A 16,095-nucleotide genomic window follows, 5' to 3' on the forward strand; every position below is an offset into this window, starting at 1 on the left:
AAAAAGGCAAGTGTGGGAAATGTTCTACAATTAATGTACTAGAATGATGACATTGCTGCATCAAAGTAGAAGCATGTATAGTTTGCTGTTGACTAACTGGTTGCTATTTCCCACCATTTCATGTTATCATAAACTCTTTAATTGCTCAATACCCCTGTTCTATTATTTACAGGACAATTTTTGCAAACTCATATTTGTGGATACGTTATCCTGTTCAATATTTATTTCTGAGAATAAGATTTTAGTTGCCACTTTAATTGATTTGAGAACCTGACTTTAACAATGCTGCATTAAAGAACATAAATCCAATCCTAATTTGCGAGCAGTTTATATACAATACACGATATATACTTACAGACAGGCAATTTGACCACTGGCATCTTCAGTCAATCATTGCCTACATCGAACCAGGATGCACTAGTTTTTATATTCTACTCCTCTATCAGGTCACTGTCTGCCTGACTCTTTCAAGGTATAAAACTGGGAAAATAGTTGAAGCTCTGTTCTTATTTTGATTTTTCAAGATTGCCTTGATCCTCTTGGACTGATTTTATTCCCTTTCCCTTAGGACTTTCCCATTACCTTTAAACATCCTTTTCTTTTGTTAATCATGTTAGCTCAGTAAAGTCATACTTTGACAGCTTAACTTAGATCTTTTTATTGTTCATTCTTAACTGAGTTTGCATTCTAGCTAACCATAAGCTGCTACAGCTGTCTGGCTCTGCATTTTGTCTCCCCCTACACAAGGATGTATTCTATCTCAGCAGGAATCTGTTATGTTGAATGTGTTTAGCTGCATATATTCATTTTGGCTAACTTTATGCACATAATGCATATGATAGCTAATCTATCAAGATGCCTAAAATCCATAATAGAGACTGAAAACTTTGATCAGATTTGAAATTCTGAGTCGTATTATCTCCTTTGTGATGATATTTCTTTTCCAACACTGAATGGTAAATACCATTTGTTTACATTTTCTAACTGACTATTTGATAGTATGGTAATTGTGCACATGGTGTATTACAAATGACTCCTTGTGTAACCTCACACCACTTCACACTATGTTGAAAACCTGTCTTTGAACATTTTCAAATGTGCACAATTACCACACTATCAAATATTCAATTAGAAAATGCAAACAAATATTACTTACCATTTAGTGTTGGAAAAGAAATATCAATGATCAACAGCAGTGGATGCTTATTGTACTCTCAGAACATGCAAAGATTTCAACTAATAGATATGGTAAAAACAAATGTGAAGATAAGGGATTTTTTGCAATCTCAGATTGCAAACATAAAAACCTATGAACAAAAACTGAACATTTCTAAAGAAAAGGTTATGAAACCTTGTCTGCAGGCTGACTGGGAGACTTTGAATGAGTATGTATCTGAGAGGGCAAGAGAAAGAAGATTTCATGTATATCATATATTTCATGAAATCAGGGTGTCACAAAGTGCTTTACAGCCAAATATTCTTTTGAAACACACTATTGTAATCCAGGAAACACAGCAGCCAATTTGTTTACAGTCATATGATATTGACAAGATGATCAGTTTTACTGTTGCTGGAGAACCATAAATACTGGTCAGAATAGTGCAAATAATTCCCCTGTTGTACTAAAAACAAAGCTTCAAAGGATTATTTATATCTGCTCAAGACACCTACAACACTGTAGCACTCAAGTTCTGAACTAAAGGTGTCAACTTGGGTTTGGTAGAACTTGAACATGTAAGGTAAGAGTTTTCAGATATTAATGATGGAGACTGAAATTGTCTACGTTGAAGCTGATGATATCTTGGGTTGAGACTCAAGAAGTCCAGCTTCGTTCCTAATGGTGTCAAACATCTCATGTCTGATTCTCGATAGACTCGGTAGTAATGTCTAACAAACCAATTTAAGATGGCCTGATTCCTGTCATGCAATAACTACATTCTGTTGTAAGCGTCTCTTCTTGTTAAGAATCACTAATGTTCACCCAGTGCCTTATCCCAACTATTATCTGCTGGTTCTGCAAAATTATGACATGGTGAGCAAAATGGGATCGTTACTTAAATAGCTCAAAGTACAATGGAAAAATTCCATTCCATCCGGGAGAAAGCATTTCCAGAAGACAACTGCGTTTACTGCTTTAAGAATGTCATTACTTTAAGAATACTCACACAGTCAATCACCAGCTAAAAGCACTTGAATTGAGAAACAGGAACATTATGGGAAAGGCAGCACTCTGCTTAAAACCTTCAACGTAGAACTGAGATGAGATAGTAAAAGAATTTTTAAAAAGTGATTGCAGTTGACTCTTAAAGTCTCCTTAGAGAAGAAGGTTCCACAGGAGTAGTCCCAATTTGAGGCTTGGCTGAGAAGCAATGAGAAGCAGGAATACAGTTAAATATTCCTGTCAGCAAGGCAGCAAAGCTTTAAATTACTAACACAAAGAACTGGGCTGGGAAGGATAGCAGTAAAAAGGGGTACTTAACATTCACAGCTTGCATTGCAACCATAACATGTCCATTCTACAGGCAAGCTATAGTAGTGAAGTTGAGAGTCATGATGTTAATTTATACAAAGGCCACAGGATCAAGAATGTTGCGGAGCACATTTAAGACATCAGAGAGCAAATCAAAAAATTTAGAAGACAGAGCCTGAAAAGAAATGATCCTTTCAAACATTTTAAGAGTGATAACATTGGGAACTATATGATTAATGTGGTAGTTTTGGCAGAAAGGTTTACTAAGTCTGTCTGAAAATCCAATAAAGGATGTGCAATGTGTATTAAGCCATAAAAGCAGGAAAACATCTATTTTATCCACAAAATAGGCTGTAGAAGGTAGAAAACCTCCATTTTATCCTCAAAAAGGCAGGGCACTACTATTTTAATTGAAAAAGGACTGGAAAAGCCCAGGAAATAGCACAAAGATATAATACTGCTATTTAACAGAATTTTATTGGAAAAAAAATTACAATGTTGTAGTCATTCAGAGTTTAACATTTCTTAAGCAAGGTCAAGAATACAGTACTCCGATAATGATGTTTAAAAGCTTGAAGTGACTTTCAAACTAAGGCATTAAAACAGCTTTGAGATGCCACAAGTTTAAAATCTTAAAAAGCAACAGGCTACAAATGACATTGAGATGCTGCAAATTTAAAGCAACCTTATAATATTAAGAAGATACAGCCATATTAAGAACCATTGGCATGGTAAGTAATAGTATATCAAAGATTTTATGTCAGAGATGGGCCAAATACAATTCGAACTGAACACTTTAGAGAAACCAGTTCTTAAAATACTGGATTGATTGGAAATGAAATACTAAATCTCAAGTTGAACAAATAAATATACTATTGTGCTCAGTAGGGCCTACAGTTGATGACATGATAAGTTACCAAAATTCAAAGGAAGGTACAAATACTTTTGAAGTTCTTACAGCTTTCGATAATTATTTAACCTGAGAACAAACAATATTCTTGAAATATTTTGCTACTTTTAACATGAGATTTCAGCAGATAAATTCATTAATGGCATTGGCGTATTATGTTGCCATAGTCTTAATAGACCAAAGGGATGTTCTCTCATTAAAGAGAATCAACTGCTGGTGATGTAATCTGAGGGTCACCATACCTTAGATGAGAGGAGTGGTTGAGAAGAAGAATCCTTCAGGATAACCTCAGTTGGTGATGGGAATTGGACCCACACTGTTGACATCACATTGATTTGCAAATGAACCATCCAGCAAACTGAGCCAAATAGATTCCGCACTTCCACCTCCACACCCCAGCCCCACCCTAGAGATTAACAGAAAACTGATTATGGTGTTTTGAAATCAGAGTTCATCGGGACAGGATTGTTGTTGAGATTATTGATGAGTCCTTGTCAGATTTATTACAGACTAAAGAATAAATGAATTTGGCAAGTTCACCAATTTATTCTAAAAGCAGGAATTCAGAAAACATATGGATAATTCTTGGGATAAGAAGAATCTTACCACAAGAAAGCGATATGACTTACTTACCTTATAACATAAAAACACTTTACTAGTCCTCATGACAAGCCATCATAAGGAGGAAGGAAAACACCAGACACTAAGACACAGTAGTGCCTTGGAACAAAAAAAACCTCACAGACACACGTGGCACCCAACTATAACAAAATAATGTTCCACCTATGAAACTATAGGCATCTTCTAGAGGTTGTGCAAAATGAGGAAATTGTTTCTGAGCAGCTAAAAGATAATATTTACTCTTTAAGAAATGTCAATGCAATAGAACTTTCACCATTGGAAAACACACTCAAGGCATTCCTAAGGCAAATGGTGCTTCAACCTGTTTGAATTTGACAGAACCTGCTACATTGATTGGCATCTCATTAGTCTTACAAAGGAATGAGTGTCACATCCTATTCAGATCAAATTCCAGAGCTAATGTGACAATGCTTTGGCTTTCAAGAGCTTATTTTGCTTTCTTTTGAAGAGAGCTTGAAAGGCAAATGTACCGAGCTAACTAATGGAAGACCACTTGACTATCAGCTTATGAAGCCTTGTTTTTTTTTGAAGTTGGAACAATGGAAGCAGCCTGGGTATGGACAGGTCTCACAGACCAGGATTCCTAGATTTTTTGTTTAGTTTTTAGGTTTAGCTTAAAGCAGAAGCTATTGGGGTCTAAGATTTGAAAGCTCCAGTGAATGTCTCCTTGTTGCTACTCTCTCTGAATTTTCTCTTGATTTTTTTACCTCCTGGATTGGTGAACCTCATGTGAGAATCTGTTTCTAAATTTACCTATTTTGCCAAAGTCTGTGTTTATGGGATGTTACTATATTGGAACAGTTAATTAGTAATAGTTACTATATATCTATTATTCTGTTAAGTTTTCCAATAGAGTTAAGCTTTTTTTCCTAAATTTCACTTTGTTTGGTTGTATTTTAACTACAGTGTTTAAACAAATTGTGTTTTGCTTAACGTCAAGTAGTTTGACCAGTTTCATTGCATGAGGAACAGACACTTTACATTTGCCTTTAAAATAAGAAAAGTTAATGTCTAGACTACTTTTTGAGGGGGTCAGATCTGGCCCATAACATGAAAAAAAACAGTAGTTACAGCTTCCAGAAATAATGCTACATCCTCCAGATGGAATAACTGTCAAGAGTAAACAGATGCTACAAGTGACATTGTAACACAAAGAAAGTAAGAATTGAAAATATGCAATTAATACACAACCAATTCTTTTTCACTTTTGAGTCTGCAGTCATGTCTTGGTCTCAATATCCTGAAGGTAACAGATGGAGTAAACTCCATGAGATCAAATGGTCCAGAAGCAAATTGTTACCATCCATCTGGTCAGGGGTAAACAAGTAGAAGATTTCATTGGGATCCCTGGCAGTTCCCAAAAGGAAGGAAGAACCTATGATGTTACCTACATTGAGATAAGAGAATTGTTTCACGCTGTAAGCACGAAGGAATTTTGTGAACTAAATGCAACTAGAACTTGCTCAAGAAACACAGCAGTTCCAAGAACATCTATGGAGAAAAGTCTGTTATCCTGCCCACTAGACAATAGAGGAGCTACAAATAGAGGTAGAGCTCCATGGTCACGCCCATTTTGTTGAATGACCTGTGATAGGAGGCATAGCAATGTGGCTCCATCCATTGGGCAGTGGAGGAGTTGCATAAGAGGTAACACACATTGCCTCGCCCAGTGATTAATTGAGAACATCTGAAGGAAACTAGGATTTTGTGGTTGCACCTACTGAGTAATGGGTGAGTGGTGAAAGGAGGTAGGGCTTTGCGATCTCATCAGATAGTTAATGGAGGACCTGTGAAAGTAGGCAGGGCACTGTGTTCCTGCCAACTGCGCTGAAAAAGTAGGCATAGCTCCTCCCACTGAGCTGTAAAATGTGTCATTTCTCCATGTTTGGGACTTTGAGAGTGATGGAAATATTTTCCCTTCCTATTATCACTGAAGATTTTCAGTTGGCAAAAATCACAAAAGTTTCCCAGAAGAAACAGCCCCTAAGAATAAGGATAAGCAATACAACCCACTTGAATTAATTGGTGAATCGTCACCTGAAGTTGGTCAGAAAATAGAACAGCCCACCAAAAAACATGGTGCAGCAAATTTAACTTTGTTGCCAGATGATGAGCTGACACAAGTTCAAGATCAACCTTTGGTCTTTCAAAGAAGGATTATCAATGCCTGTGACAGAGATAATGGTAAAAAAAAAACTGCATTCTTCTGGTACCACAATTGAGGATGTGAAACTGACCAGTTAACCAGGAAGACATCCAAAAAGAGTGAATTCAGGTGTCCAACCTACTAAGCAAGTAAAAGTGAAGTGCTTACATAATTCAAAACAGATGTTTCAAGACAAATTGAAACTGAAGATTTGTTGAACAAAATGGAAATGAGCTACATGTGGTTCCATAACAATACAGACCAACAAGCATAGACTCTGGACGCTGCCAAGAAGAAGAAACTGCCTGATCTGAAAATACAGGAAACTGCAAAGAAAGAAGCACTTGTTTCAACAGTGCAACTGTCTTTCATAAAACCATAAGAAATAGGAACAGGAGGAGGCAGTTCAGACCCTCAAGCCTGCCCTACACATCAGTACGATTGTGGTTATCCAATATTCCTCATGTCCACTTTTGTACATTTTTCCTGTACTTTTGATTCCCCAGCTGATCAATAACCCATCTATCCCAGTCTTAAATGTACACAAGTTGATGTTGGTCATATGCCTGATGTTGGCCATATACCCGAAATGTTAATTCTCCTGCTCCTCAGATGCTGCCTGGTCTGCGGTGCTTTTCCAGCACCACACTCTCAACTCTGATCTCCAGCATTTGCAGTCCTCACTTTGTCCTCCTTAAATGTATACAAGGTTGCTGACCCCACAGCTGTCTGCTGCAATGAGTTCCAAAGACTCTCAAATCTCTGAGAGAAAAAAGCATCCTCATCTCAGTCTTAAATTGGCACCCTTTATTCTGAGACTATGCCTACTGGTTCATGAGGGGAAACATGCTCTCAACATTGATCCTGTCAAGCCATTTAAGAGTCCTATATGTCTCAATGAGATCACTTCTCATTCTTCTAAACTCCAGTGAGTAGAGTCCTGACCTGTTTAGCCTTTGCTAAACAGGTCAGTACTCCAGGTATGGCCTCACCAGCACCTTATATATTTTCAGGAAGATTTCTCTTCCCTTATACTCCAACTCTCTTGAACTAAGGGCTAGCATAACATTAGTCTTCCTGATTACTTCATACAACATATTGAGGAATATCCTGGTGAAACTGGTGGACATTCATGAGATTAAAGGTCTTCCAAAGGATGTTATGAGGTAGTTATTTGACTTAGCAGAGAGGAAATCCTCTATGAGATGAATTCAGAAGATTACAAAGTTCACCAGAGAAAGTAATGGATCAACTACCAGATTCAGCAAGAAGAAAGTCCTCTCTGAAGGGCATCCTAGAGATAAAAGATCCTTTAGTGGAGAAATAATCCATAAATAATCAGATTCAAGGTCAACAACCCACAGGCAAAAGGTCTACAAGTCTTCCTTTTCCAAAAAGGATGTGGTCTAGAAGAAGGTTATACAGGACATTGGTGAGGCCTCTTCTGAAACATTGTGTCCAGTTCTAGTTGCCCAGTTATAAGGAGAATATTACTAAGCTCAGAGGATCCAGAGGAGATTTACCAGGATGTTGCCGGGTATGGAACGTTTAACTTATAAAGAAAAGTTGGATAGGTTGAGACTTTTTTTCGCTGGAGTGTAGAGGGTTGAAAGGTGACCTTATAGTGTTCATAAAAATAAAGAGGGGTACATATAGGGTTAATGGGAGGAGTCTGTTCCCCAGGATGGCAAATTTCAAGAACTAGGGGCATATTTTTAAGATAAGAGGAGAGATTTATAAAAGACATGTGGGGCAAATTGATTACTCAGAGAGTAGTTTGCATGTGGAATGAACTTCCTGAGGAAGTTGTGGATTTGGGCACAGTTACAGCGTTTAGAACACACTTGGATAAGTACATGAATAGGAAAGGTGCGGAGGGATTTGGGCCAGGAGCAGGCAGGTGGTGATAGTTTAATTTAGTATTATGTTTGGCATAGGCTGTTTGGACCACAGGGTCTGTTTCCGTGCTTTATGACTATAAGAGTGAAACCTCCAGACTGCTTCAACTTACGAAATTAGAGACATGGTGGGGAGTGGGCGTGGGTGGGTGGTGGGAGAGGGGTTCCGTTAAATGTAAAAGTAGTAAAGAAAGGACAACCATTGGCAGCACTCTATCTCAACCATTTCCTGTTCATAATTAGTTTCACAAGTATTCAACTCAACCCTCAACTTTGGACCCAGTGCTGAAAACACCACCATTGAGCTGACATCATGGACAGAGTATTCTTCAAATTAGGACATCCCTTACCCTATCTTAGTACCAGATCTCAATCAACATTGAAATATTTCTTGTCCCTGATCAAATGTCTTAATGGTAAAACAGATTGAAATATATCAAAATTTTCTGAAGATTCTCTGAAAATTATCCCTTTTTAATGAATGTGTGAATCTGCATTTTGTTGACTGAATAATTCTTGAAAAGCAGATGAGTGGATGAATATAATGGCTCACGTTTCTATTCGTTATTTGCCCTCCTTCATAATGAGGGGGATGATGCTTAACTTTCCCACCACAAATACACAACAAACAAAATAATACAAAAACATCCAATTTTCACATGTTTCTGGTATTTGTGATAGAACACATGGCTTTCAAATAAACTCAGTAGGCACAAAGAAAGGCTTACACTTATAATAAGCTTTTCATGAATTCAAAGTAATCATGCAGGCAGTGAAGTATTTTTGAAGTGTGGTATTCGCTGTAATATAGAAAACAAGGCTGTCTGTTTACATATAGAAACTGGGATAACTCCATAGAATCCAGTATCCTGACCCCAAGTCACCTTTCACTTAAATGTGCATCATACTTGACACTGGCCCATTTTCCTCAGAACCAGCTCTCAGAGTCAACACTCTGCGCTCCTTGGATGCTGCCTGAACTGTTGTGCTCTTCCAGCACCACTAATCCAGACTCCTGTTTCTATCTGTCAGCCAGACCTCCTGATTGGACCAGGGAACTCATATTCTACGAGGTCCACATGGCTGACCTAGTTTCAATCACTATGCAAACTAAATGGTTGGATTGTCAGGGAGCTGGGTTAGCCAGGAAACTGGGAGAACTCTGCTGTTGTTTGAATAGGAACTTTTACATTTTCTGAAGAAAGAAAGTTAAAGCCTCATAGAAACAAAACAGTGTCACAGGCAGAGCAGCCCGTGTTCAGTGCTGCACCAGGGATTGAGGCTTAATTTTGCCTACTAAAGTCTCTGGCGTAAGCCTTGAACACATATTCCTCTGACCCAAGATGAGAATATCATCACTGATTGTTGGCAGTAAGATTCAAAGGAAGCCTGTACAAACAAGGGATTCTGATAAGAGGAACACAGGGCTCATGGGTCACTTGCTATTCCTGTGTTAGTTAGTAGCCTATCAATATGATAGACCTGACAACTCATCAGCCTGACAACAGACATCCACTGTCACTTACGTAAGAGAAGGCAGTGGGGTATCCTAAGGGATTTAAGTGGAGGCTTTAATAAAATGGTCTTCATTTTACTGCTGAGAGGTCATCAATTCATTTTGTTCTCTAATGGAACAGTCTGGTTCTTATCCATGAACACTATGTCAGTAAATAGAACCCAGTGTCACGTGTTATTACAACTTCTGGATTCACTTGTACTGAAAGCTGTTGCTAGAGAGAATGAATTTATGACTAGTCATGAGCCTGCGTGTTATTTACTGAGGAAAGGATTTATCTTTAACAGAGTGAGTGGGAGGAATGAATCAGCTACTGTTGGGATCTTGAGTTGAACAGATTTTTGAAGTTTTATGAAAACAGATACACTAACATACTCACAAATATACACTTACATACAAAGACATACAGGTGCATGCATGCAAACATTTCTACACACACACCTCTTCCAGCCATGGAATCAGTATTAAAGTGTACACATTCTCAGACTGTTATCCATGAGCAGTAGTATTGTGGAGCTGAATTCCAGTAGCATTCTAGAACTTTAGAAATCTGACCTCTGATACAAATCCTGTGATTAACTGAAATGGAATAAGGGTTGGATGATACCATGCCGAGGAGGGAAATTGGCAATTGAAATACTTTAATGACATTGATCACCCCTATTTTATCTTGCTTCAAGATTTTTTTTTGTGAATGGTTGGATTTTCTGGGCCTTAGGAAGCTGAGTGGTTGGAGATATCTTATGTGATCACTAATGAATGTAATATATAACTGATGATTGAAGGGCAGGTTTTGGTATGCTGTAAGTTTTGTCATCTTCTGGCAATTATCTTCGATAAAAAAAAATGTTTGTGTGGAGAGCCTGTATTCAACAAACACAGCAAAGAGAAAACTGTGTTAATTTTAACACCATCCCTCCTCCTCCACCCAAATATTCAAATAGGCTGGATTTGAGTTAGAAGAGCACAGAACATTACAGCGCAGTACATGTCATTAGGCCCTTGATGTTGCGCCGGTTTGTGGAACCATTCTGAAGCCTACCTATCCTACACTATTCCATTTTCATCCATATGTTTATCCAATGACCATTTAATTGCCCTTAAAGTTGGCAAGTGTATTACTATTGCAGGCAGTGCATTTCACGCCTCTACTACTCTGCGAGTAAAGAAATTACCTCTGACATCTGTCCTATATCTAGCACCCCTCAATTTAAAGCTATGTCCCCTCATGCTAACCATCACCATCCAAGGGAAAAAGGCTCTCATAGCTCTCATAGTCCACCCTATTTACTCTCTGATTATCTTACATGTCTCAATTAAATCCCCTCTTCTCTCTAATTAAAACAGCCTAAAGTCCATCATAAGACCTCCCCTTCATACCAAGCAATATCCCAGTAAATCTCCTCTGAACTTTTTCCAAAGCTTCCACATCCTTCCTATATTGTGGTGACCAGAACTGTATGCAATATTCCAAGTGCAGCCACACCAGAGTTTTATACAGCTGCAGCATGACCTCATAGCTCTGAAACTGTATCCCTCTACAAATAAAAGCTAACACACCGTATGCCTTCTTCACAACCCTATCAATCTGGATGGCAACTTTCAGGGATGTAAATGGACACGAGATCTTTCTGCCATCTACACGACCAAGAATCTTACCATTAACCCAGTACTCTGCATTCCTGTTGCTCCTTCCAATGTGAATCACTCACACTTTTGTGAAATGTTAAGGCTTTTAAAGCATTTTGAACCCACTGTTAGAGGAAGTTGGAGTACAAACAATCCATTCTCATGGGAAGTGACCACCACTAAAATATTTGGAAGGAGATCGCAAGCCTAAAATTTACCTATGTTCCAGCTTTCACACAGCAGTTGGAGGGAGAAAAGAATGGAGGCATCAGACAAGTAAGTGCTTTTCTAGCACTGCTTCTGGGTGAGGAAGAACAGGTATGTTTATTCCTTGGACAGGTCCTCCTAACTGATCAGACTACACCTCACCTGCGATTTGACGTTCACACCACCCCATCTTTCCTGGCCTGCGATCTCCTCCCTGGTGAAAGTAATGTCTGGCTCCTGTACAGATAGAAGATTTTAGATTTTTCTCCAAAATGGTGATCTCCAATCTTTAAGAGTCTTTCTCCATGTACACCTTGAATTGGAGTAAGTCCTAGCCAAAGCAAATAGGTTCACTGAGAGACAAATCACTCTTTTCAGTACAATCTGTGATAGCAAGGAAATTCAATCCACTTGAGGGAGATGCTGCATTGCCTATCTGTCTAATGGGTATTGACACACATTTTGAACATAGTTGTAGTGTGAATTGTCAGATTCTCCAGTAAAAGCACACAGTTTCAATGTAATGAATCTCTATATACCAGCTCTGAGGCTAATCCATTATCATGAAAACGGTAAGTTAAGGGCAGGATTGGGTTTCTTTTGTCAATTGAACTTCCTCTTGTATGGGCTATTTATTACCCACTATAAGGCTTCAAAAGTATCACACTGGTCTGCAATTCAAGAATGTAAAAATACCATTTGAAGCACTTGAAATCCTCAACAATTGTGGTTTTACAGCTTTCTGTAATCTTCTGTTCCAGTAGTTTGTTGCTTGGCTCTTTTGTCCTGGCTTTTGTCCAATTGTATCTGGAATTACTAACCAATTGATCTTTCTGTTGTCTCCTAGGGCCACCCTTCATCATCTCTCCGCCTGAAAATATCACAGTAAATATATCCCAAGATGCCCTCTTCACCTGTCAGGCAGAAGCTTATCCTGGCAACTTGACGTACACTTGGTTCTGGGAGGAAGAGAACGTCTTCTTCAAAAAGTAAAGTCAAAATTTCCTTATGTGTTAATTCACATTTGTGTTCCAACCAGGTGACTTTCTTGCGTAGCTCCTAATCTATTGGCAAACATGAGAATCCCTTTTATTGCATCATTTTATTTCAGTAAGCTATCTTTCTTCATTTTTTTTAGGTACAAATATTTTATTTCCTTTGATTTTTTTTTCTTCTCTTCCTTTCCAGACTGTACTGACCTGTCCAGTTTGCATGGTGAGAGCCACTGCAGTGTGTCAGCCAATTTGATATCATTTGTGACCACATGTCCACAGACTTGTTTGTCTTGTGACGTATCAGAAACCAGCCTGATCCAGCCCTCAAACAGCATACACGTACACCCACTTTGCAGAGGGGCTTTTTGGAGAGCCCAAGAACTCAGGATTAACTTTCTTGCATTGAGACTTTCTGCTTGTACTTTATGAACTCTTCATTAATATGGAACTTGATATTAATGTAACTATGCATGGTTTAGCCTAGAATGCGATCAGTGATATGAGCCATAAATCCATCACTGGTTCTTTGATAAGTTATTTTAAACTGCACTCCCACCCTAATATAGATACTCACTAATTGAGAGCGTAGATCTGTGCTTTTTGACCTCCCTAGCACAAACTTAAAATTGGGATTCTCTTCGTGAGCATTATAAACACAAGGGAAAGTTTCCTCTTATGTGCAAATGTACAAGGCCAGTTCACAACCTAAGAAAAGTGTTGCAAATGGATGAACTTTCTTTCCTGCAGCTAAGGATTGAATCAATCCATTTAGCTTTCACTGGGCATTTCTGCTTCTGCATTTATCCATTCACTCCTTGAGTGAGGTATTACTGACTGTCAAATACAGAAGTGAAAAGGCTAGTTTTCTAGATCTCTGGCTGGTTCTGACCCACAAACAAAAAGACGTGCATTAACAACACTGCTCAATGCTCGAACATCAACAAGTGGACGCAAAATGACACCAACCACATCTCAGTGACTGGAAAATTTGATTACGTTTATGTGCATATTCTGTACTGTTATACATCTTGCTGATCATAAACTGCTGGCAGCCTTTTTCACAAACTTTGCATTAATTATTTCAATCATTGTTTTAGAAAACCAGCACAAAATATCAAAAAGGATAGCAGAAGTTTCCAAAGATATACAAAAGGGAAAAGAGTCGCTAATGTGACTTGGTCCCTTGGAAGCTGAAACCAGAGAGTTAATAGTGGGGAACACTAAGATGGCAGAGATGCTGTATTAATACTTTGCCTCAGTTTTCATGGTGGAAGACAATAAGCGATCGGAGGCAATAGATAAGGTAGAACTTAGAACAATCAACATCGATAAGGAAAAGCTACGAAGCAAACTATCAGGATTGAGGGCAGACAAGTCCCTCAGGCCTCATGACTTAATCCTAGGATTTTCAAGGAAGTGGCAGCAGAGACACTAGATCCATTGGATACAGTATTCCAAAATTCACTAGACACATGAAATGTTCCAGTAATTAGAAATGTCCTTATTCAAAAAGGGAGGGAGGCACAAAGTGGGAAATTCAGAGTCAGCATGGTTTTATGAAGGATAAATAATGTTTGGCTAATTTGCTAGAGTTCTTCGAAAATGTAACAAGCAGCATGGATAATGGAGATGCTATAGATGTAACTTATTTAGACTTCTGTAAGGCATTTGATAAGGTGCTGTTCAAAAGGTTAATTCACAAGGTTGGATCGAAAGGGATTAGGGGTCATTTTTTAGCCTGGATAGATGACTGGCTGATGGACAGAATTCATAGAATTGGGATAAATGTTTCTTTTTCCTTGGTGGCATGATGTAACTAGTGGGGTACCACAGAGCTCAGTCCTTGAATCCCATTTATTTACTAACTACATTAATTTCTTGGATACAGGCATAGAAGACTCTATGGCCAAATTTGAGGATGACACAAAAATAGGTGGGATGTAAATTGCAATAAGGAAATAAAAACCTTACAAATGGATATAGATAGGTTAGGAGAGTGGGCCAAAATGAGGCAGATGGAGTTTAATGTGGATAACTGCAAAATCATGCACGTGGGTCAAAAAAAATTTGAAGGCGACCTATTATCTCAGTGCGGAAAGACTTTGGGATGCTCTGGTTCAGAGCGATCTAGGTATACTTGTTCATGTGACACAGAAAACTAGCAGGTACAGCAGATAATAAAAAAAGTGAATCAAATGTTGGCTTTGATTTATAAAGAAGTAGAATATAAAGGTAAGGAAATCCTGTTGCAACTGTACAAGGTATTGCTGAGACCGCACCTGGAGTACTGTGCACAGTTTTAGTCCGCTTATTTGAGGAAAGAAGTAGTGACATTGAAGGCAATTCAAAGTGGGGGTTCACTAGATTGATCCCAGAGATGAGGGATTGAAGAGAGATTGAACAGTTTAGACCTATACTCTCTGGAACTTAGAAGAATGAGGGGAGATCAAATTGAGGTGTTCAAGATGATAAAAGATGTGGATGAAATAGACATGGAGCAGATGCTTCCTCTTGTGGTGCATTCTAGACGAGAGGTCAGAGTCTGAGAATAGGGAAATAACAAATTTAAAACAGAGTTGAGAAGAAACTACTTCTCCCAAGGGGTTGTGAATCTGTGGAATTTACTACCCCAAAGTGCAGTGGACACTGGGGACAGTGAGTAAATTTAAGGAGGAGTTAGACATTTTTAATTGGTAATGGGTTGAAGGGAAATGGAGAAAAGGCAGGAAAAAGGGGGTGAGGAGGGTATCAACCATGATCGAATGGTGGAGTAAACTCGATGGGCCAAATGGCCTAATTCTGCTCCTATATCTTATGAACAAATGAACTTATGAACTTTATGTTGTGTGATGTTCATGCATCATAAACGAAGGGTGTCAGTACCAATGGGTTTTGAGAACACAGGTCTGATAGAAAACCTGCACATGGAGTGGAAGTTAGACATAAAGGAATGGTTTAATTTTTTTTAATGTGTAGAGTGGAGGAAAAGGCCATCTGGCTTGAGCAATATTCCCATCTTTGCACCATGCTCTGCATTTTTATATTCTTGAGGGGGCAATTAATTGCAATAAAACTGCAAGTTTTCACCAGATAACATTCTGATGGTGAAATCCAGTCCCTTTTTGTGGCTTCTTGATTACCTTGCTGGTCTGTACAAAATGTATTAATCACTCATAATTTACAAACTGTATTTATATATCTGTGTGAAACAAATCATGTTTCCTACTCAATTCTGCTCTCTAATTTAGATCTATTGATCAGACCTATACCATCTACTCTGTATCCTGTTCTGGTCTGAACTTCACTGTGTCAATTTGAATTGAATGTGTGCCAACTCACTAAAGTTTGATTGCAGAGCAGGCTGGGTGAGGGCCATGATATCATAAAAGAACACGAACCAATGCTGACCTCTGAACCACTTCAAGACAAGAGTACTCTTTGATAATGTACCAGTCATGAAACATGGACATTCTGCCACCTCGTGGTTGTATTCAGGGGGTGCGTTTATGAAGGTTTTCTTTTTCAGCTGCCAACACTGACCAGGCCATTTTAAAAGAGTTTCTGTAATTACAGTGGAAGGCACTTACTTAGTGGCATTAATGGATTCAAGTTATAAAAAAAAATCCCCATTGGTCCCTTTGAATCGAAACACTAATGTGTAATTTTTTTCTTAGTTTCTGAG

The 16,095-nt window shown here is 38.5% G+C and overlaps 1 protein-coding gene across 6 annotated transcripts in view; it reads left to right on the top strand.

The window, feature by feature from the left end:
- The window catches only part of igsf9bb (immunoglobulin superfamily, member 9Bb), a 648,281-nt gene that overhangs the window by 487,715 nt on the left and 144,471 nt on the right, over nt 1-16,095 (top strand). For all 6 annotated transcript variants that reach the window (XR_006309378.1, XR_006309379.1, XM_043676763.1 and 3 more), the window contains exon 6: nt 12,266-12,407. Coding sequence is in view for 4 of the 6 variants with exons in the window: in XM_043676763.1 (XP_043532698.1) it covers nt 12,266-12,407 (142 nt within the window). In the remaining 2 variants the exon portion in view is untranslated. The remainder of the gene's footprint in view (nt 1-12,265; nt 12,408-16,095) is intronic.

Source organism: Chiloscyllium plagiosum, chromosome 35 (assembly GCF_004010195.1).
Source record: "Chiloscyllium plagiosum isolate BGI_BamShark_2017 chromosome 35, ASM401019v2, whole genome shotgun sequence".
Lineage (NCBI taxonomy): Eukaryota > Metazoa > Chordata > Chondrichthyes > Orectolobiformes > Hemiscylliidae > Chiloscyllium > Chiloscyllium plagiosum.